Genomic DNA, 22079 nt, shown 5'->3' with positions numbered 1-22079 from the left:
TGTCTGTTCCATTTGGGGACTTCACAGACCTTAATCTGGCAACCATGAAAAACTGTCTAAAAGGATTATTTTAAAAAAATCCAGAGCCTGGACATCAATGTATATGAACTAGTTGAGTTGCAACTCTATACACCATGTCTAGATTTCACCCTGTGTATTTAAACTTCTTTGCAGTAAGTTTGGTAATGGAGAAGTAGTGGTTTTAACTTTCTTTGCAAATACCCCTGGTTGACTGAAGGATTGTGAATATATAGGTCAATAATGTCACTGATAAACTAGAATTTTTTTAAGGCTTGATTTTATGCTAATAGACCTACTAAAATCTAGCTTGAGTGGCACAGATTCACATATTAAGTACTCATAATACAAAATGTGCAACAAAACTCCTGATGAATAAAGTAGTGAAAATCTGTGAAAAGTGATTTACTTGGATTGCACATCTGCAGCATTTAACACCCTCACTCTGTTCTGTCTATTTTAAATGGCAGATAAAATAACCAAAAAGTTGACTTTATATTATAAACCAGCAGGAAAATTTCACTTTTGTTTACAGATGAGCATTTCCTGTAATCACCTTCCTTACAAATACTAAAGCAGTCTTCCCAACAAAATGTTAACATTTAAACCCTGAAAAGAGTAATAGAAAAGCAAAAATACCAAGACTTTGCAAGATTATTATTTTCACTCTCTCTGAAAGAAGATACTTCTTCCTATTTTATAGTACTCCAGGATATCAATTAAACAAGTCACACAAAACTGACTGGTAGTTTCAAGGCAAAGTCTCTAAAGGACCCTAACATTTGAATATGGAAAATATACCCATCTTGGAGTGGCTACATTAAATTCCTTTTTATAGGAAATTCACTGTTCTTTTCTGTACATCAAGTAGTCTGAGAACATTTTACAAAAGTTTTATAATGAAAATTGCCTCCAAATCCCAAATGACATCACTGCTACATATTGCACTGAGTAGTTAAATAATTACATTACAGATCTAATGGCTTGATTATCTTAATCAACTTGTAGGGAAAAGAAATGGGAGTGTTTACTGAGAAAAGTGCTGGGAAGGCTGTCAATGGAACTCACCTTAATTTGATTCTGAAATGCTGTTCACTGTTTATTCAACTCTTTCTGTAATATTACAATATCATGGTTAATACTTCCCATGAATCTCAGGAGGACTACGTATCCTCCACTGTTACTTTTTCTCACCAGGTTCCTTCATCCTTTATTACATTTCACCTTATCAGGCAGTGTTACAGTTGGTAAGAGAGGTGAATTTTGAACATGGGCCTTAGAAGTAGTTGGATGATGGATTTGGCTTCATGTCAGAGTTTCAATATATACTTCCTTTGTTATTAAGTGGATAACACCTATACATCAACACCTTGATGAAATGAAGCCTGAACAGCTCTAATTTTGAAGTTTTCACTTTGGGTAAGGAGACATGTGGCAAGGTCTCTTAAGATTCCTTATAATGGAATCTCCCTACCTATGAAAACAAGCAAGCATTTTATGAAATAGCTTATCTAAAAAAAAAAAAAAAGAAAAAAAAAAAAGAAAAAGCAAGAAACAAAATGGAAAAGAATACTTTCCTAAATCTAAAGTCTAAGCTTTGATAGGAAGAAGCAAAAATCACCCAAGATGGGAACATAAACTGCCAGGGTGATTGTATAATATATACCTTGTTTTCCTGGAAAGCCAAGTAAAACACTTTTAACATAGTTCCACAGGGTTTTCAGGGAAAGCAGAATTAATGAGAAATTAAACTGGTAGGGACTAGACTCTGGCCCCTAACTGTCCTACAAAGATTAAAGAGAATGATGGTGTATGGTCTCATTTCTGAGTGACGACTTTGTTAACAAAGTCTTTGCGTGATGAGAAAAAGATGGGAGAAACTAGCAAAGGCGTTTCATTGTCTTCCTGTTTTCATATACAGAGACACACAACTAGTTACGAGGTACTTATGAACTGGAGTCTTGGGTTAATCACTTGCACTACTGATGAATCAGAACCAAAATGGAAGCGATTTACTCTAAGGAAAGGAAATAAAAAACATAATGGCTTGGTATATTTGAAGTGCCTACATCAGGAAAACTATTAAAGTAAAAAATGTAATGCATTATCTGCATAATCGACATATTTGTGGAAAAGTCAACTTTGCTGAGGATATTAAGAGAGCTGAAGGTAACTGAGTGATCATTGTCTCACGTTTATTCTTTTAAATAAGGTGACTTTTCTCTGGATGATGTTTTGGAGTCTTCTTTTTATTATTCAGTTTTTCCTTCTTTTTTAATTTTTGCAAATTTTATTCTAACTGAAATAAATGTTTTCATTTATTTTGGTAAATAGTCTGCATTTACTGAATAGCTGTTTTGCTAATAAGTATCATTAGTCGTGATGCTGGTAGACACTAGGATCTGGAAATTCCAGGTTGGGACACAATATATCATCTATTATGGGATGTTTTTATTACTGCTAGTATTAGTGCTATGATACTTTGCTTTGTTTCAAATTATGTCTACAGGTTTCTACTTTGGCATCTTTTTATATCAAAATGTCGTCTCTGCTGTCATCTGGGAAATTGGAAATCAGTACAAAATTGCACAAATAGTCCTTTTTGAAATCAGATGCTTTTCATCAGCCAAATCCCAAGCATTTTTGGAACGCCTTTTGAAAGAATCAAGGCTCAAGCAAAAATAAAATTTATGGAAAAGAAGAAAAAGCTCTGTTTAGCATGCTGTTCATTGCATTAACATCCTTAAATGAAGCTTTTTCATTTATGTTTTAGTCCCAAAATGGAGTAAATATGAATCTGCAGACTTTTGGGGATCTCTCTCTCTCTCTGGAACATAATGCAGAGATCAGGCCTATTTCTAAATTTTACTTGCTTGAAATTTGGATTAAATGAAAGACTGAATTTTGTAAATAATTTACAAGAGTTAAAGCTATCCAGAACTCCTCATTTCAATAGAGAAATGCAAATAAATGTCTACTGATAGAAAGGCAGACTAATTTAACACATTATTTTTTATCTCTTGTAATGTTTCCTTGTACTGTAATACTTACCACATAGCAGAGCAGTCAAAATTCACTAGGAGCCATTTGTGAGGATTAAAGTTAAATGAATCTGCAAACTGAGAATGGATCAATAAAGAAAAGAATTATGAAAGAGAAAAGGATCCATGTCCTAATGATACAACTTTGTCAAATTGTCTGAGTATATCTTAACTATGAATGAATTCCTGAATTGGGTCTTTCTAGATAATGTTCATGCTGATGTCACTTTACTTAATAACTACCGTAGTTAAATCTTTTGTAGTTAAATTTATTTTGGAGATGGAATTCAGGTTAGGTGTGCAGCAAGGCTATTGGTATTATCAACATTTTGAGCATTTGCTAACCATTATTATTTTTAGATACATATGTTATGGAAAAGTATATATGTCACGTAAACTAAAAAAAATCTGCATACTTAGGAACATCCACTGTGACTCATATCCCAATTTCCAATAAAAATTCACTAAGCTTACTATTTCCAAGAATACTAAACATATACACAGAAAATTCATACATAGAGACAAATAATATTAGTTCAGAATCTGCTTATGACATTCATTCATAAAATTACAACCGACCAGGAAATGCCTTTTTTTTTTTTTTTTTTTTTTTTTTACTGCCAGGGCATTTTCTTTCAGTAGAAGCAATTTTTTCATCTAAGTCAAAAGAAAAACCAACACAGAATAAGCATTCACAATACATGTTTATATAAATCATGTAACAGGCCTGTTTTACTTGACATATGTTTAGGCGTGGCATCAGAGGAAACCCAGGTAGGTAAGACAGACATCGTGTGGGGAAGGCTTCATCCATGGTTTGTGTTTTAACAAAGGCAGAAGCCATCAGCCTTAAAAAAGAGAGATGGGGGCCTGGCAGCACCAGGGTCTGACTACTCCATATAGCACTTTTCTGTTGTCGTTTGCTTCTCATAACCTTCCCTGTCACTTGTGAACAATTAATGATTGCTCTCATAAGAGAAGATTATCTGTCTGTCATCTATGTATCTATACATCTATCTAGCTATCTTCCTGTACTATGTAAGGTAGGAAAACTATTCATGGTTGTTAAATATTTACTCTTATGACAAATGCTGGCCCAGACAAGGGATGCTGTTTCATTTCCTTCAGGAACCAATAACAATAATTTAAAAAATATTCCCCTACAGGAAATTACAACAAGCTTCATGTGCTGATAAAAAAAAGAGACAGAAAGAAATGCTTTATTTGTGAGGGGGTTTTCCCTCCTCTTCTTCATTAGTCACTACCTATCAGTGCTATGTTTAAACTTCTGGCTTTACCAAACAGTAATATTTTCTGCACAGACGTGGAAGACAAGGACTTATCAGACAGTCTGAGGGGAGCAGCAGGAAATTGAAGTATTCTTATCTAAGCAACTGAATGCCAAGTAGCTCAGTGAGGGAGGGGGGAAAAGGAACAGGAGTGCTGTTGGGGGAGTATTTCATTTAGCTTTCTTGGTTATTAAACCCTGTCTGTTTGAGATACAGCTACTGGCTGTATCCTGTATGACTTTCAGGATGTAAGCAAAAAATCAGACATAATGAGCTCATTAATTTGTTGAACTTATTTTCTTTTTCTTTTTTGTGCAATGTAGAATTAGGGTGTTGTAAACATGCCTTTTTGGATATTTGGGAAAATGTTCCTCTTTTCTATTTTGTAAGATACTTTGTTGATTCACTACTACTTGCTATTCTGAATGATAAACTTTAACATACTGTGGTAACTTGCATATTCCCAAAATAAATCAGTAAAAATTATATAAACATAAGTAATGTAATAGAATATACAGGGATTTCTAGGGCAAACTGAAGTGCAGCATACTCAGAGATTCTAGAACAGTCGTTAATGTTGGATACAAGAAAGACAAAAATTCTATGAAAGAGCAAGTTTTTAGCAGGCTGCTAGAAAACAAACACTTCATTCACCTCCACTCCGTTTAACAGATGCCTAAATTCAGGGCAGATGAATGCACTCCCAGCATAGGCTGCATCAATATGCATCCAGATATTTTCCTTATTACCTAAAAAAAAAAGTAATTGAAGATGAAATAATTAAACAGCAGACTAAAAAGTCCTATTAATTTGCATGAAACCGAGTGCCTGAGAGATTTTTCTTTGATGTTATTGTTTTCCCAATTTAAAATTAAATTTAAGAGATTAAATGTTTCTACCATCCGGGTTTCCATTAATACATAAAGATGTATACATAACATATACATATTTTTCCTCCTCACCACTTCTACTGGAACAGAGTCCTTACATGTCTATGTCAATCTTATTAATATTAAGCAAAATAAAATATTAAATTATTTTAAGAACTACTAGAAATTACACTTTAAAAAGATTAATCTAGAGATGTAATTATCATTTTTACAGTAATAAAACTATCTACTTTAGCAAGAGGAGCTTGAGTTTTAGCTGTGCTCCCCACTTCTAACTCATGAATCACAAACACACGTTTCTAAACAGTATTTTTTACATACTGATACATGTGCGTGCGCATGTTTTTGAACTATGTGCAGCAAACTATTTGAAGGACTGAGACACTTAAGCACTTATGCATAAGTGCACTTACACACTGAAAGGTTAAGAAAGTGCTAGTTTTGATTAGTCACTGAATGGTTTCTGCAGAAATATTTTAGCATATGAACCTCTCATGTACACTCTGTAAATCAGTATTCACACTCTGCTCTTCATCACGTATTAATGCACGATAACAATTCTGGTCTATGAGTTGATGACTGAAGCCCACATTACATCTTTACCCTGGTCACCAAATAATTCTCATGGGTATTTCTACATACAGAGGTATATCCATTTGGATCTGCACTTGGGCACCAAGTTCATGATGGAATTTGCATTCTTGTGAACTACATTTTCTTTTTGCATAAATGTCTGGAAAAAGCTAATAAAATATTATTCATAGCATCCACGACTTAGGTTTATTTGAAAACATGTTCAAAGTTCAACTGATTATTTTTAAATATACTTGGTCTGAGACACTGCCTTTATTTTATAGGACTACTGCTTATGTATATTAAGAAGAAAATTCACCTGCACACACAAAAGCTAGCATGAGACATGATTTGAATAGCACGCAATCTTTCTGGTCTCTGCTGCACAAGCAGGAAATCTTTGAGAGCAACTGGTCAAACACACATGATTAGTTGCTATACCTGTAAGTATTGGTGTCACCATTTTATTAGGTCAGGTCTATAGGAATAACCTGAACAGGAAAATAATCTTTAGCTGCTAAACAGACTACATGAAACCTTTTTAGAAAGGAGGATTGGGAGAAACTGAGTCTTGGGGGCTCTTGCATTTTCATCAGCCAGCAAGTGCGTGCTCTTGACCAAGCCTTGCTGCAGATCAAAGCTCGACACAACAGACTAACACAGAAAGAGTCCATGACTCGGTTACTGCATTAAACACGCTGGCACTTTTTCGTTCTTGCAAGAGGAAGAAAATCAGGAAATGGAGAGGAAGGATTAAGGAGAACACATGTAGATTTTTAGTTCATATTTCCCTGCTTTTTATAGCAGTTAGAACCAGACAGAAACAAAACACTTTGTGCAGAGAGGAATTAGAGTTCAGCTTTTCCCTAATATTCATAATTTCTCTAGATGCTCTTGCAGGAAAAGGGGCTTGAAGAAAAATGTTACAAACAGAAGCATTTATAGTAATTTTTAACTGAGTGTTCCAAAATACAACACCCCCCCCCCAACAAAAACACCCTTGAGGCAATGTCCTCTGTACTCTTTAGCTGTTTGAGAATGCAAGCTTGCTGCTTGACCTAATATTAGAAAGAAAACTGTAACTGAAGGTCTCATCTATAAGGAGCCTTATTGAATTTGGACACTGACGTTGCACAATACACTGGAAAAGACACCGCGTGGCTTAAACTGGTATCTGTCATTTTAGAAAGTAGCAGCAAAGACTTACAGATAGGACCCAGTTCTAACAGTTTGTCAAAGGAGCAGCAAGGTGTGGTTCCAAGTGTTGCACAGAACTGCAGAGGCAAAGAAACAAAGGCAAAAAAAATGAAGTGTTACAGCAAAGAAAATTATCAAATGAAAGAACCTGCCTGCAAAGTCAACAATAAACAGAGAGAATAGATTATATAGGGCAAAATAAATTGATTTTATAGCCATTCATCAGTGGAACTTCTGAGAATCTAATTTTTTTTTTTCTAAGCTCCCATAAGCGCCCATTAGGACAGATACATAAAATCGAATGTTAATATAAAATTGACTGGTAAGTAATACAATATAGTCACAGCATTATATTAATGCTATATTTTACATATTTTCTATGTGTTCCACATGCTTAGCATGTGACCCAATACTAACCTCACATATGCAATTATCATCAAAATGATTTGCAGTTTGTGGTATATAAGCAAGCTCTGAACTTGAGCAACTTAAAGGTGCTGGAATTCTTGTTGACAGAATGGATCATAAAATGTTATTGCCTGAATTAAAGAGCCACAGCTCTGTAACAGGGACTTGTAACTGATTTGAGTTCAATGGATCTGCAGCCTGGAACCTGTTCACTACTAGTATATGTTCACCATTAGGTTTTCAAGATTTTTTCCCTGAGAAACTTTTTCTCCCAAATTCATCCTAAAATACTGGAACATTCTTCCTTCATTCTGTGAATGTCTCATTTAATGTAACCTGCTACATGACCAGTGGGCCAAAAGCACAGACAACAAAGATGCTGAAGCTTTACAGTAGAAAAACAATATAACTAGGTGAAAATGAGCTATGGTAACTTACTGGGAATATGCAGGTAGACTTACACCCAAAAAACCCAAATACCAAATGCATATAAACTGCCATTACTTTATTTTTCATTGCTACCCTTATGTTTTAAGCATCTTGTCTCATTTTTGTAAGCACTAATAAAGGCTGGATCTGGTTTTTGCCTTGCACTGGATTTTTATATAATAAAAGACACTCTATGTTTTAAATAGGCAAATGAAATATGCTGGGTTTTAGTTAGAGTATTGAAGTACAAAGGAATCAGGTCATTTATCCAAGGTCACACACAAATTATAGTACAGCCAGGAGATCATTGTAAATATATCAAATCCAGAATTTTGGATTTCTATTATTGTACTTCTGGTTACTTTTTCTGCCAAGTACACTGTCAACACACTATCTCTTGATTTCACTGTTTTTCCCTATATATCTGCAAGTAGTCCCATTTTTCTGGGTGGGGTGTGTGTGTACACATCCCTCCAAGAATTCATGACGAGACCTGTAAGACAAAGGAACACCGAGACAATACTTGTTCATCCACTAGACCTTTCAAAAAGCAAACGTACTGTCATAGCAAAACACAGATACACTTATCCATTAGAACTCCCAACAGTGCATTTTTGTCTCACAGCTTCAGGGCCTTTGGGTTCACTGCTCTCCCTTGTAGCAGGAGTATTTCCATATATCAGGAAATATTTCCAGTGGTTCCTTCTCTGCATTGGACTTCTCTGGCTCATCCAACACGCCAAGTAGTGTCTTCTATTTCTTAAGCGTCTGCTTAGTTTGTACAGTACAGTAGGTCTTCCTGCTATACTAGAGAATGTCCTCACTGAAGAGCAGCATGCGTTGCTGTCTCTGCTGCCTTAGTTGCAGAGCTGCTGCAGGATGGGCCATGTTGCTGGTGCCCAGCTGGGAGGTGCAGCTGGTGGCTTGAATGTGTGGGACGGGGTGGACTCCTGGCCTGTTCTGTTATGGTCATTGTGATGTGCGTAAGCACTTCTGTAGCAAAGGATATTGCTCACAGTTACGTTACCTGATGTGGCCTTATCTGCTTTCAGCTCTTAGTCTCTCTCTAACACAATAAGCTTTCTACTTGTGAGAAGAATATTTTCACGTCACTATGCCAGTAACAAATTGTTTGCCAAATTCCTATAATCTGTTTTAGCCTAAGATCATGTTTCACTTAAAAGTGTATGCTCTTTTCTGTTCTTCCAGGCTGGACATTCACATGCTGTCTCTTGCATTTCACTGATATCTCATTAATTCTAGGAGTTCCCATTACTCTAAAGTTAAACAATGCCAGCTTTTTCAGGAGGGCCTTTTTCCCTTCTGTTTTAAAAAGCGATACACATTTGCACTAAGTATTTCTGCTCAAATTAAACACACTGCTTGATAGCTACTAATATTTTACCCTTTTATTTGTCCCCTTGAACACTCATCCTCATTCATAAATTGTCACCCACTTTCAGGCTAGAGATTTGGTTGAATTTTTCATTTCTACCAGCTATTGGAGAGTGGAAACTGTTACGAAATACCTACAGACACATCTTGAAGCAGGTCCTGTACACATCTCAGAACTAAGACTTGGTTTTACATCCGGTGGTTCCCTATCTAGCCCTCCCAATAACCTCTCATACATTTTTAACATGTTTCTTTATTTTTGCTTTTCACATTTACCATCAAGCTTTTTTTTTTCTTCTTTTCATTCTATGAAATAAAGTGGCAACAGCACACTAGAAAGGCCTAGCATTTTTTGGGAAAAAAAATCTGATTATAAGAGTCGGATAAATGTGATGGGATTTTCATTTGCAAGTTCAAGGTTTTCAGAGAATTCACACAAAGTGAGAGATGGTTGTTTTACTACTTGTTAAACTAGATTTTTCAAAATTTCTAGGAAATCACACAGTAACATAAACTTCCAGTAAAAAGGGCAGGTGGATATGTATTGAAAAAGCAAGAAATTTAAAATGTTACATCCCAAGAATATTGAACTAAGTCAATAATCTATTCCTAGAGAGGAAAAACCTCTTTTAAGTATACTTTTTAACATTTCTGCATCTATATTATACCATATACCTCACAGATATTTTAAATTGTTGTATGGAGATGAATGTTTCTGTTTAATGGAAAGTACTCAGTACTCAATTAATAAAAAGTTATGTACACTTCAAGAGGAATTCATATCCTGCCCCTGCATAGGACAGACCTCATTAAAAGTAATCATATAAAACCATGAAAACATTTTATCCCTGACAGCAGACATGTTCCCCCCACTTCATAATTACAGAATATTAACAACTATAATCATGTTTCATTACACCAATAAAAAATATTGGCTATGGGAAAAGTTATTATTAACATAAGAAAGGGACAATTCAGTATTTTTTCTATATCAAGCTACTAAGAACCAGAGTTTGAAACCAATACAGTTCTGAAAATTAGAAGTAAACTGAATATATAGCTAATAAAATTTTGCTACTAACACATCTTTCCCTCAAAATAATCTAATCTTTATCTATACTGGGTCCTCCCATATTCCTGAGACACATAAGAACAGAATAATTACAGTGCCTTGATGTATGTTTATAACTTCTCCAGAAGTTCAATCATCCTTAGAGGGAGGTTGCTTTAAAAAGATTGCAGGATATTTTTGTAAAGAGGAATGTTTGCTCCCTTTTTTTATAAGAGGGCATGCATGTATGGAGTGAAAATATATTTATCACATTATTGTCTACCTAACATGTTCCCTTAGTCAGAAGAAACCTGCATTTCATCTTTGGCTCAACTACAGATCTACAAATTGAGTCACAAGAAATGGAGGATACCATGATGAAAATTATATTTTTTTTATATACATAAAGAATAGGATTTAACTCACTGGTTTGGAAAATACCCAAATAAAGAGTGCACTATAGACTTAGCTCTGCTTTTATACACATATTTTATGATAATATAGTATGAACTTTCTGACAAGATTAGTGTGAAATTATCTTGGCTAGTCCAGCAATTAAAATAATAAGGTATATTTCACAATGGAAAGTTACACATTATTGTTACTAGTGTTGTACTGCAGTTAAAGTATTCTCCTAATCAGGATAAGGAGTATGTTGCTTCAATGAGAGATTATATGAGATCAAACATATGCTTAGTTATTTAAATACTGGCTTATTCTCTAAAGTATATCTCAGTTTCTAAAATAATTTTGTTGTCCTCTCTGCAGGTCTAAGCCTCAAAGCTACTTGTTTCAATTCTCAGAAACCACTTAAAGTGACAGCATCTGTTCTTGTCAGGACTTTCATTACCTCGCCTCAGTACTACACAATGAATCTAACTCAATTTGTAACCTGTGTAACACCAGCAAAATCACATTTGTGCTAAGGGTGGGGATCAGACTGCATCACAGAAATGGGACTGATGGCTCAGTATAGCCTGCAGGCCTTACCCTTTTCAGGTTCTGCACTTCAAATTTGACTCAGCCCTGGTTGTGAATACAAAGCAGCTAAAATGCTTGCATCAGTCATCTCATGTATTACTTTCCTGAAATCAAAAGCTATGTCAGGAAACATGCATGAATCTTTATGATGCCTGAGAGCAATGACTCTCAGTCTTTTCAACTGAAAGACCTCCCACAGCTTTTGAAAAAGATGTGGACACATTTTGCACAGTTTCACCACAAAGCTTTTCATTTGCAGTTAACTAAAATGAGGCAGAAATTTCAAAGTTCTCTTATTTTTTGTTTTCTCCTCTTCAGTTGTTCACCAGCTTACACTCATGAGAACGTCTGTGGCTTGAAGAAAACTGTAAGTTTTCCATTCAGTATTTGACAAAATCATTCACAAGATGTGGGTTAAGAAACATCACCCTAGACATCTGTACGTGTCTCAAGAATGCTTCTTCCAAATGGAAATCTGTGGTGAGGATCTAAGTGTTAACTTCTGCTGAAATGATGGCTCCTCTGTCAGTCTAATTCTGATTTATTGTCTCCTGAGTGAGGCCAGATACAAACAGCCTGCTTCTTAATATCCTGAAGATCATAATTCAGAAGAGCAATTTCAGCTAGAATCATAGAAATTTCACACTGGGCCTTTGTTCAGCAGCAAGGTGATCATGTCATAGCAGCTTTATACTGGATGAGGTTGTTGAAGTATATTGTACTATATATATGCCAGCTGCAATGTATCAGTGTTGATTTATGAAAGACAGCATAAAGCTCACAGGCCACTTACATTCAGGTCAACTAGGCTTGAATGCAGGGGACACTGGTCAACATTCATCCAACGCAGAGGCCTGCATTGAACTGGGAGCATAGGGCTCAACTGAGAAAGGCATTTATGCATGTGCTTAACCACTGGTTAGTGTTTATAATTAATAAAATGGACATGACTTCAGCACATGCTTTAAAACTCCCCCTTAACCAGTGACCAGATGAAGGGCTGCATATCAACCATACTTGGAAATTAGTCCTCAGTAAATGGTGGCAACTTTAGTGCCTCAACACTTGACACGGTTAAGTGCTTTGTTTGCACAGTCTGCTTGCTTTACTGTATGAAATTATCTCTGTTTCAATTTCTGCAGAAGTATTTTGAAAGAGACAAATTAACACAAGTTTGAATTTAGAAATAAAAAAAGGAAACAAAGGTAGAGGTCTGAGTACACTAATTGGTGAGTCTTCACTGAACAAAATGATATACCCATTACTAGTTCTAGTAATCAAAATATTGATGGTGGATAGGAATTCAGTGATGTGTTTTAAAGACAGTGCCTCTCCCAAAAAAGAGGCTGACTGCCAAACCCTATGTATGTGAAAGCCAATCCTATAATTACCAGATTGCCGTAATGAGAGAACCTGTTTCACATCAAGCAAACACGCCTGATTCTCCACTCATCTCTACAAGCAAAGCATTTCTATCAAGTTCCGTATAATGATTCCTCATTTATTCATTAAATATAAGAGGAGAATGATGCCTATAAGGCATTGTAATTTGCTTGTATTTTCTTTTTAATGCCCTACAAAACTTTTTTTTTTTTTTTTTTTTCTGATAAGGGAGACTGGATCAGCTTGGATGCATCCAAGATGTCTTCATTAGGACATTAGGAATGATCTCTCTGCTGTTGCAAGTATCTTCAGGCAGAATTTCTTCTGTTAAACTTTTTTGCTTTCATGTTGAATGCCTCCCCTTAGTGAAGGATCAGTGAATACAGGAAGACAAGGAATAAAGTGGCATAAGGTGTTTCCTTGGTAATGTGCATATCTTTGTCACCAGAACAAAACAAAATAACACCAAATTACTCAAGAACGAAAGAAATGGAAAGGCTTTTGAAATCTGCAAGCCAGAAAAAGGAGCACTAATACAGTGCACAGACTGCTGCTAAGCACGACAGAGAATTAACACACCTTTTGAGTTAAGAGGCAAACCATAAGGATAATGAGATCTAGTTTAATCTAAGCTGACATGTTTTATGTATACAAATAAAAGGAAGACCTGGTACAGGCCATATTACCTCAGACTGAGCCCCTGCTGCCTTTGAAAGCCTGTTTTGCACAGCTAAGCAAACAGAGGAAGAAAAACAACAGCTAAATCACCCTTTCTTTGTAAAGGTGTCACTGAATACATAAAACAGAAATTTTTATTTCATCTTGGTACACATAGAAAAACTAATAAGGAACTAATATGTATGAGGGGCAAGTTGCATTCTTTTGTTAATGGACAAAAGATGAGGAAAAAACACTTGGTAGTTAGTGCATCACGATATTATATAGTGCTGTACTTGTAATTGTTTAAAATTAACAGTGAGATAAACAACTAGGACCCTATATCAGATATGATGAGATGGTATCATATAATAGAGAAATAAAACATGCTTTATGGCACATCTCCACTTCAATAGGTGCAGCCCACAGAAGCAAGTTCATTTTGGAAGCCCTAGAGATACTTTGTTTCTTGGTCGTAGTCTTATATTGAAAAGCAACTGATGGGATCCGTTTGTTCATCCCGAGGACTCGCTAGTTCTAGGTAGACTAGAAATTAGCAACATTCTGCACATATGAATTACACTTTTCACCCTAGTCATCTGCATACTACATTAAAATAGACACTAAAGATTAATAACAAGAAGAGTAAAAAGATTACATTTTCAAAAGAACTTGGTGAAATTTAAGCTTTTTTGTCCTGTTTGACACCTATACATGACTATAATCATGCTTAATCTGCTAATTCTTCTGAAAACAGTTCACAGTAATTGAAGTCACATTAGCCCTTTTCAAAATGTTACCACATGAAAGAAACAACCGTCAAGTCAGACATGACTTCTGAAAAAATCGTGACATATTTTTGACTCTCTTAAAAAATTCCACTTTAAAGTTTTCAGTTTCTAAAATCGGGGGTTTTTTTCTTCAATTTTTCTTCAGTAGAGGCCAGTAAAAACATATTCTTGGTAGCATATGACACCCTTTAATAGATCTATACAGACCATCGTCTGAATCAAGTTTTGTAGAGGCATAATGATTGGAAATGAGCAAAATATTTTGTGGATGTACAAAACCACAACAGAGGTTACTTACTCCACGAAAAAAAACCCAAATATTCTTTTCCATCAGGTACTTACCATAGTAGAACCGAACTTCAGAATTTTATCCGATCTAACACTGTTCTTTGTGAAAAATTGGGGGATTATGAGTTTTAGCTACTGAGATACAAATGTGTTTGGTTTTGATAGACTGCTGTGGAAGCAGGAATCTCTGGAATAGGAAGTGGACAGATAGAAAGAAATAACACCTAAAGCTGGATACAGCTGGATTTCCTATAGCTTATCTGTTAGAGATAAGTCACATACTCACAAATACCTGTCTGACAATGTCTGATCTTGATGATATTTGGAGTATGTTATGGAGGTTCATTTCTTTGCTAAAGGAGTGAGGAGGGGAAACTATTGTTTCTTGAAAATACTTAAATTTAAGACACCATCATTTAATTTGTCTTTAAATTTGTTTTATGTGTAAGTAAATAAATCAGTGAAAAATAAAGAGGCAGTTCAGAATTCAAGTGTCAGGAGATTATAACACTGCAGGATTTACATGCAACTACAAAATTTACCTCCATTTATTCTACTGGTTGATATAACTTTAAGTCCTTTTAAAACATCATTTTTGCTGAGAAGTGCAACCAGCTGCTCAAATTAGTTGCTCTTCCTGCAGAGAGGTGTGTGAAGAACATTCACGGAACCTGCCCTAGTATTCTAGCTAGGCTGCCTATTGATCCCTCTGTTAGGGATGAGATCATCTACTCATGTCAAAAATAGCTTATCAGAAGCAATAAATCCACTGATTAATTAAAATCCAGTACTCACAAAGAATGGAATAAGACCAGAAGCTTTGTCTTCATCCAAAACTTTCTTTAGGGCTGAACCACAAACACTAAATGTATCATCTGAAGAAACATTTTTCATCTTCACACCACCAATTAAGGCAGCCCTTTCCACTGATGAATGAGCCTGCAAAGAAATCGACAAGTTTGAAGACAGATACCTTTCTATCGAAATGTAAGGAGTTAATTTGAATTTTAAAAGAAAAAAAAAATTTCTTTCAAGTAAAGCAATACTTGAGAACCTGGGACTGTTGCTGGTATGTAACAGATACATATGTCTCCCTTTTTCATATAGTCAGACAGATGGACAGACATATATATACACACATACATACATACACATAGACAATACACTAATAGGAACCCTGAAGTATTCTCGAGACCATTGCCATGGCTTCATTCAGACAAGAGTTCAATTAACCTTAGTGAAAGCTTTAATTAACATGTTCACAGTTAGGTGAGATTGATTAAGAGCTTCAGGATTTGGCTCTAAATCAACCAAAAGACATGCAGGTACTCAGCTTGCCTGATAATGATTCAGTTGCTCACTAGCATATTTTTATGGTGTTCAGCTTTGCTGAACTCTAAAAAATATGCATAATGGTATGGTATAGCCTGAGATGTTTTCTTACATTATTTTTTAGATTACCTACTGACTAAATTATGGTTCAGTCATTCATTTATTTTTTTAGGCAATTAGGGATCATTCCCAATATGTGATTTTATTTATACCCCACTTTATTTGAATTCCCCTTAAATAGTATTTTTAGAACATAAAGCACATCTCAGCAAATAAAACCAAAGATATCAATAAGAAATTCTTGTAAATTTGTGAAGTGCAATACAATAATAGCTCTGTTAAGAGTAAAAGGTATGTTTAGCCACAAAATACTCTCCTTTAGAGCATGACTAAAAGAACCGCATACCTTTTTATCTTTCATCATCTAAAATGTCATTAATTGTCATTGATTTGAAAGAGAAAGTTCCTTACCTTTTCATATCATGACTATTTTCATTCATAATCTCCATCCTACCCTTGTTGGTTCTTGCTAGTGCCTACAAGAGCACTTACTAATTCTATTCTAATTTAGCATATAATCATGGAAAAGATTAAGCCAAAACATAGGTTGAACAAGACCAGATAAAGATAAAGGTTTTGCCTTTCAACTTCACATATCCCTAGAATTACATGTTTTAAAGGCAGATTTACTATTAACTTGTATCTCAGCAGTGCCTCTTATTAAAATACTTTGGTAAACTAATTAGGCACCAACTTGAGAAAATTTGGAAGTCTAGACTTGAAACATAACTTTTGATGTGGGAAACAATGTACACCATAGCAATATCATACTCCATTCAAGTGTACAATGGAAAGAGGTATTTTATAACTGATTTATACAAGAATTGCAAATAAGAAAACTATAATAATAACACTGAGGTTGTTAGTCAGAACTTTTGAATTGCTTCCTCAAATCTCCAAAATTGTAATAAGGCTGTCTGATAACTACAGCCATTCACAATCTTAAGGTTAAAACTGCCAAGATGCATTATAACAAATCTTCAGTAACCTGCTTCTCCATGGAATTCCTAGTCCTCAGCAAAGTACTCTCAAAAATCTCCCACCACCCTTGAGGAGAGCAAGGAACCAAACAGAAATCCATTAAATGAGTGGGTAGCTGCTTAAGGTACCCAAATAAACATGCCAAAAAAAAAGGCTGATGAAGGAAATGGCCTGAGAAAATTTGAGAATATTAAAAAACTACCCCAGTTTCTCTCCTGGTCCCAAACAGTGAGGTGTCTACTGTCAGGGATATCTGGATGTTCCTCTCAGCTCCAAGGTCTCATATTCAGTGTCCCCTGCAAGAGGAGCCTCAGCCAGGATACCCCAGGCACTAAACCAGACAGGAATCTTCTTCTGTTCTCTCCAACCCAAGTAGTTATTGAGGAAGGATTTGTTGCCAGTCCTGCTCTGTACTCATTAACACAAAGCAAAATTATTTCAATGGGATAAAGATTTTCCCAAAATGCCTAGAAGCTAAAATGATCTCCCAACATACATGAAATCTGAGTTCAGCTTTGCGCTCTGGGTCTCCTCACCAGTCAACTTTTTACCTTCCTCCTAATTAATTCTTGCAGTGTTGTGCTCTGTCAGTGCTTTGTTTTCCCTCCCACAGAATGGCTTAGGTTTACTTTCTTTGGTGGATTATTGCCTATGAGTCACACAGGTCTGTTCTTAATGCAGAAGGACCGGTGAGCTCTACAACAATCTGCTTTGAAAGGTCAGCAATATCTTACGGCAAATCCTTCTGTAAACATAATATCCTCTGACCTTCAATAGGCAGGAAGGCCTGTCAGTCCTCATTTCAGGCCAGCCACTTACATGGGACAAAAAAATGAAAACAAGTAAAAGGCTTTGTGCTTCACTGGGTCAGAGTTTGAGCTCTCTGGGACTGGTGGTCTGCATAATACAGACTTTTGGGTTCCAGACAAAAATGGATAAATACCCTTTTTGAAAACAGTTATCTTTCCTCCTATTTTTTATCCTGACTTTTCACCCTACAAGCATAGTCCCTCTTCCCACCAGCAAAGAGCAAGTGTACTTTTAACTTGTTCTCCAGTGCTTTTTGATATACACTTAGTAGTAAATCAAGATAAGCCTGAAACCCAGCCATTTTATTCTGCCTAATCAGATATTACTTTAAACTAAATATCAAGTACTGAATAAGTTTCTTCTATCTCATTGACAATTAGATATGAAAATGTCACAGCTATTTAGTGAAACAACATTGCTTGGCTTTTCAGTAGGATTACTGTGTCAGAAAGGTAGGAGCAGCAGAACTCACAAGACTAAAATTTGCTTTCATTAACAGTGAAAACCTCTAATGATTCTGTCCTGCTGAGAATTTAGTCCAATTCAGTCTGCTAAATACCACTCACAGTCTGAAATCAAGCATTATATTTTCTGTTTTAAGATTTCTTAGCTGGATTGATACCTGAAGATCTTATTTTTTTTCTTTAAAAAAATAGTAACGCTTTGGGATTCTTCAGGTACTATGACCAGTTTCCTCTATATTAACACACTAGGTTTGTCTGTGTGCATGCACCTGCACCCATGTGTGCATACAGAGGGAGGATGTATGTGTGTTTGCTTGCTTGCACATGTGTATGTAGGAGGAAAATAATGTGTGCATGCATGGATACACAAGCCTAGAAGAAACAAAAGATGGTCTAGGCTTACTCAACACAACTGAAGTTAACACCTTACTCAAGTATCTTTATTTACTTGCAATTGTTAAGTATAGACCCCATGTTTCCATGGTTTTGAGAGGTACTCACCTGATCAGAAGCATAGGCTACCAGTCTGCCCATGATGTCTGCTTCTGTTAGCTCAGGCTTTTCTAACTGCACCCGTCTGATAGTTTTTGTTCTTGCAGCAAGCAGTGAAATGAGGGTGGCCTCACTTGCACTTCCCTGTGGGACAAATTGAAGGAAGGTTCAAAAGGAAGACATGCCAGAAGAAGGAACATTTTCTTCTGTATGAATCTGCAAAGTTGTTAACAGAAACTGTGTATGAGAAATCTCATGCTTTTTAAGAATATGTGTGACAGCAAGGGAGGAATCTCTACTTGATCTTGGTCTCCTCCTTCCTGATGCCTCTGTCTGCTCCCTTTAATCTCTGTGCTTGTTCAGTTTAGCCACCAGCCTTGCTATCAGTGCTAGAAAGCTGGACTTTCAGGCTTAAAAGCATGTGAAAAGGCTCTTGAACCAGGCACCGATCATTTGTTAACCAGTAATATGGCAGAGTAACTGTTGATTTCTATTACTCTGGATTTCCACACATTTAACTTCCATCAGAATCTGTCAACTCTCATTTCTATCAAGCAACATGTATAATTATAATGTTTATTTAATATTTAGAGCTACCCTGGGCAAATCAGTTATTGTGGCTAAAAGAGGAAAAAACACTGAAAAAGCAAAGCTATGATTCAATATAGCTAACTGCATTTCAGAGTATTAGTTATGTATGTTTTCTTCATCAAAAACACACAGATGAAAGGAACAGTCACACACTGTTTCTAAATTGCACTTTGACTCTCAAAACATGAGTTTAAATTGTGCCTTGGATACTCTGTGACAAAACAGAGGGGAATTTTTTGTAACAATCTGTAAATTTCATAAGAGAATATAAATTCCCACAAATTCTTTTTATGATTTTCCTCTAGATCAGGCAGATGAAACACGCTCTCAGCTGCTCTTTTGAACTATAAGTAACAGTTTGTTAATACAAGTTCATTAATGTCAGTGTTTTAGGGTGTCCATACACAAGATCGAGTTTTAAGGTACTTTCAATGTTTAGCAATTGTCATGTGAACCTTCCTCTGCCAAGCACGTAACAGTGCAATGAATACACTTGCTTCTATTAATAAATATGTCTCAGAAATATCCCCAGTGTCAACTAGCTTGTTTTGGAGTGATGTTTCTTATCCTGTAGCAAAATTCTGTTGAAGAGCTGGGTATATTTACTAATTACAATAAATGTTTAAATATTTGGGCAGTCTTATTTCTTCCCTGGAGATGGGCCTGATCCTACAGATTTCATACATGAAAACGATCCCAGTGACTTTCTCTTTAAGGCTGAAGTTAGCTGAGCTATTTATATAAGACAAAGTTTCCTTCTACACATGTCAACATCTCAACACTGAGTGAACTCAATCCAGCTGAAATTCAGCAGCCTCGTGAATGGGGTAAGCAGGAAAAAGGACAGTCCCTAAATGTCTACTAAATGTACTGTGATGATGACATATTTCATCTGCCTTACTGGTGATGTGGGATTTGAGGAATTTAGACCCCAGGGTCTGCATCAGAGCACAAAAATGAGCTGGAGACAGTTTTATGCATTTCTTATACCTGCTGCTGCATACAGCATTATGGCAAGTGAGGGAAATATTACAGATACAGAATGGTCTAGGAAAACAAATATCCTTCTTGGGTCAAGTAAGGTAGAACTTCCATGTGGAAGCAAGGAGTGAAGAAAATTCGATCCATTAATTACGGAAAACATAATCTGGCAACCCCCATTTAATCTTATTCTGACTATGGTCTGTAGTCAGATACTCAGAATATCTGAACACTGAGAAATCATGCCTGCCTGTAGTTCTCAGAACTCATGACGCAAGAGTGTGTGCACACAATCATCATCTTACACATAAATTAACTTTCAAGATCATAAATAACTTTCAAAAAGTTAAATATCTGAGATAATTGTTTTGGGTCCCTTAATATCAGTGGAGAGAGGTAAGCATATCCAGAAAGCAGTAATTCCATCAATTTTAGGCAAATATTCCAGAATGAAATAAATTGTTCCTCTAAAGGTATATGTATATGTTCTTGTATATGTTCATCTTTATCTGACAAAATGTGGGATAAACCTCACACAGTGTAAGTTTTCTGATGAGAAACTTCTGTCATCATGTCTTTGTTAGCAAAACTATTTCTGCCATGCTCAACACATTATCATCTATGTAGCAGTGAAGAAAAATACCTGTGCTTCCTGACAGTCCTGTGAGCTAGAATACAATGACTTGGGTCCTGGGTGTCCAGCAGATGTGAGGAACATTTTACAGTCAAGAACATCACCTATTTTCTGAGAAGCTGAGGTTTTTCCTTTTTTTTTTTTTTTTTTTTTCCCAAGCAATATATAATCTTTTAAAAGAACCCTGCATAATCTGCATAACGGTCATGTACTATCACACAATGTTGCCTGAAATGCCTTTTCCAGAAATTCAGCAGATGAGAATACTTTTCATTTGTGCAAACCACTGCAACTTATTGTGATGTTCATAGAGTTTTTCACGTAAGTTATATGTCCTCATAATGAAGTTGGGCAACATAAAACCTGTGTGCAAGATCTAATTCCATCTTGTATTAGGCAAGTGACTGAAAACAACCTTTCTAAACCCGGGTTCTTCACAGTAAAGTTAGGTCTGTCAGCCTTGCATTTAATATGTGAAAAATAATACTAATTATTACTTTAATTAAAATATATATTTAAGGGGATACATGAAAATCTTTTCAATACATGTGGAGAAAGTGGCTTTTCTTCTTTTTTTTTTTTTTGGTAAAGATAAGGCCCTGTAAAACTGTTAGTGTCTTTCCAGGATATGTAAGGAATACACATATTGAAGAAATGCACACAAATATATATTAAAAAAAAAAAAAAGTAGGAAATTCCAAAGGTTAAGGCATTCATTTGAGATCTGGAAGTATTAGCTCCCACTATGCTAAAGCCTGCCTGGTTGGGCAGGCAAATCACTTAGGCTCAAGAATAGCTTCAGCCTTCTGAGGAGTGCCACAAGATGTCCTGGCATCCTGGTCGTTCATCCAGGCTGGTGCATAGTTAGTATATGCAGCAGTTCTTGTATGAATTTCCTTACACAGAAACAAGGATGAAAAGGAAAGGGCCTGTTGCCCAGCTGAATCTTGCCTCCTGATACACAGCTGGGACGCTGCCTAAAGGCACCTGAATCCAGCAACTTGGAAATGTTTTTGGATGTCTCATGATAGACATAGGCTTTTTCACCTTCCCTCAGTTTCCATAAGTCACCTTTTTTATACTGAAGCTTACAGTGTTTGCAGAACATGGTTTGTAAGGCTCTTCTATTCACTTGGCACTGAAGTCTTGCGCTAAATATTTTTGAGGAAAAAAACCCTTGGTTCTTGAACTACTCGGCTAACTGACATGAAAGATAAATCGGCAGTGTTCCTTGCCAGACCAAATATAGGCTGAGTCTCATTTTGTTTCACCCTTAAAATACTTCTTTGCAGAACAAGAAAACTCCTTAAAATTCAAAGTAGGCACACTTTTCAGCAGTTTAT

The 22079-nt window shown here is 35.9% G+C and overlaps 1 protein-coding gene across 1 annotated transcript in view; it reads right to left on the bottom strand.

The window, feature by feature from the left end:
- The window catches only part of DDC (dopa decarboxylase), a 58616-nt gene that overhangs the window by 21456 nt on the left and 15081 nt on the right, over positions 1-22079 (bottom strand). Inside the window, exons 5-9 of the mRNA XM_074899471.1 lie at positions 18540-18674; positions 15187-15330; positions 7019-7085; positions 5003-5097; positions 3070-3137 (exon numbers count right to left, since the gene is read on the bottom strand). Of these exons, the coding sequence (XP_074755572.1) occupies positions 3070-3137; positions 5003-5097; positions 7019-7085; positions 15187-15330; positions 18540-18674 (509 nt within the window). The remainder of the gene's footprint in view (positions 1-3069; positions 3138-5002; positions 5098-7018; positions 7086-15186; positions 15331-18539; positions 18675-22079) is intronic.

Source organism: Athene noctua, chromosome 2 (assembly GCF_965140245.1).
Source record: "Athene noctua chromosome 2, bAthNoc1.hap1.1, whole genome shotgun sequence".
NCBI classification, from domain to species: domain Eukaryota; kingdom Metazoa; phylum Chordata; class Aves; order Strigiformes; family Strigidae; genus Athene; species Athene noctua.
Note: the sequence above shows the minus strand (reverse complement) of the source record. Positions and strands in the feature narration are given on the sequence as shown.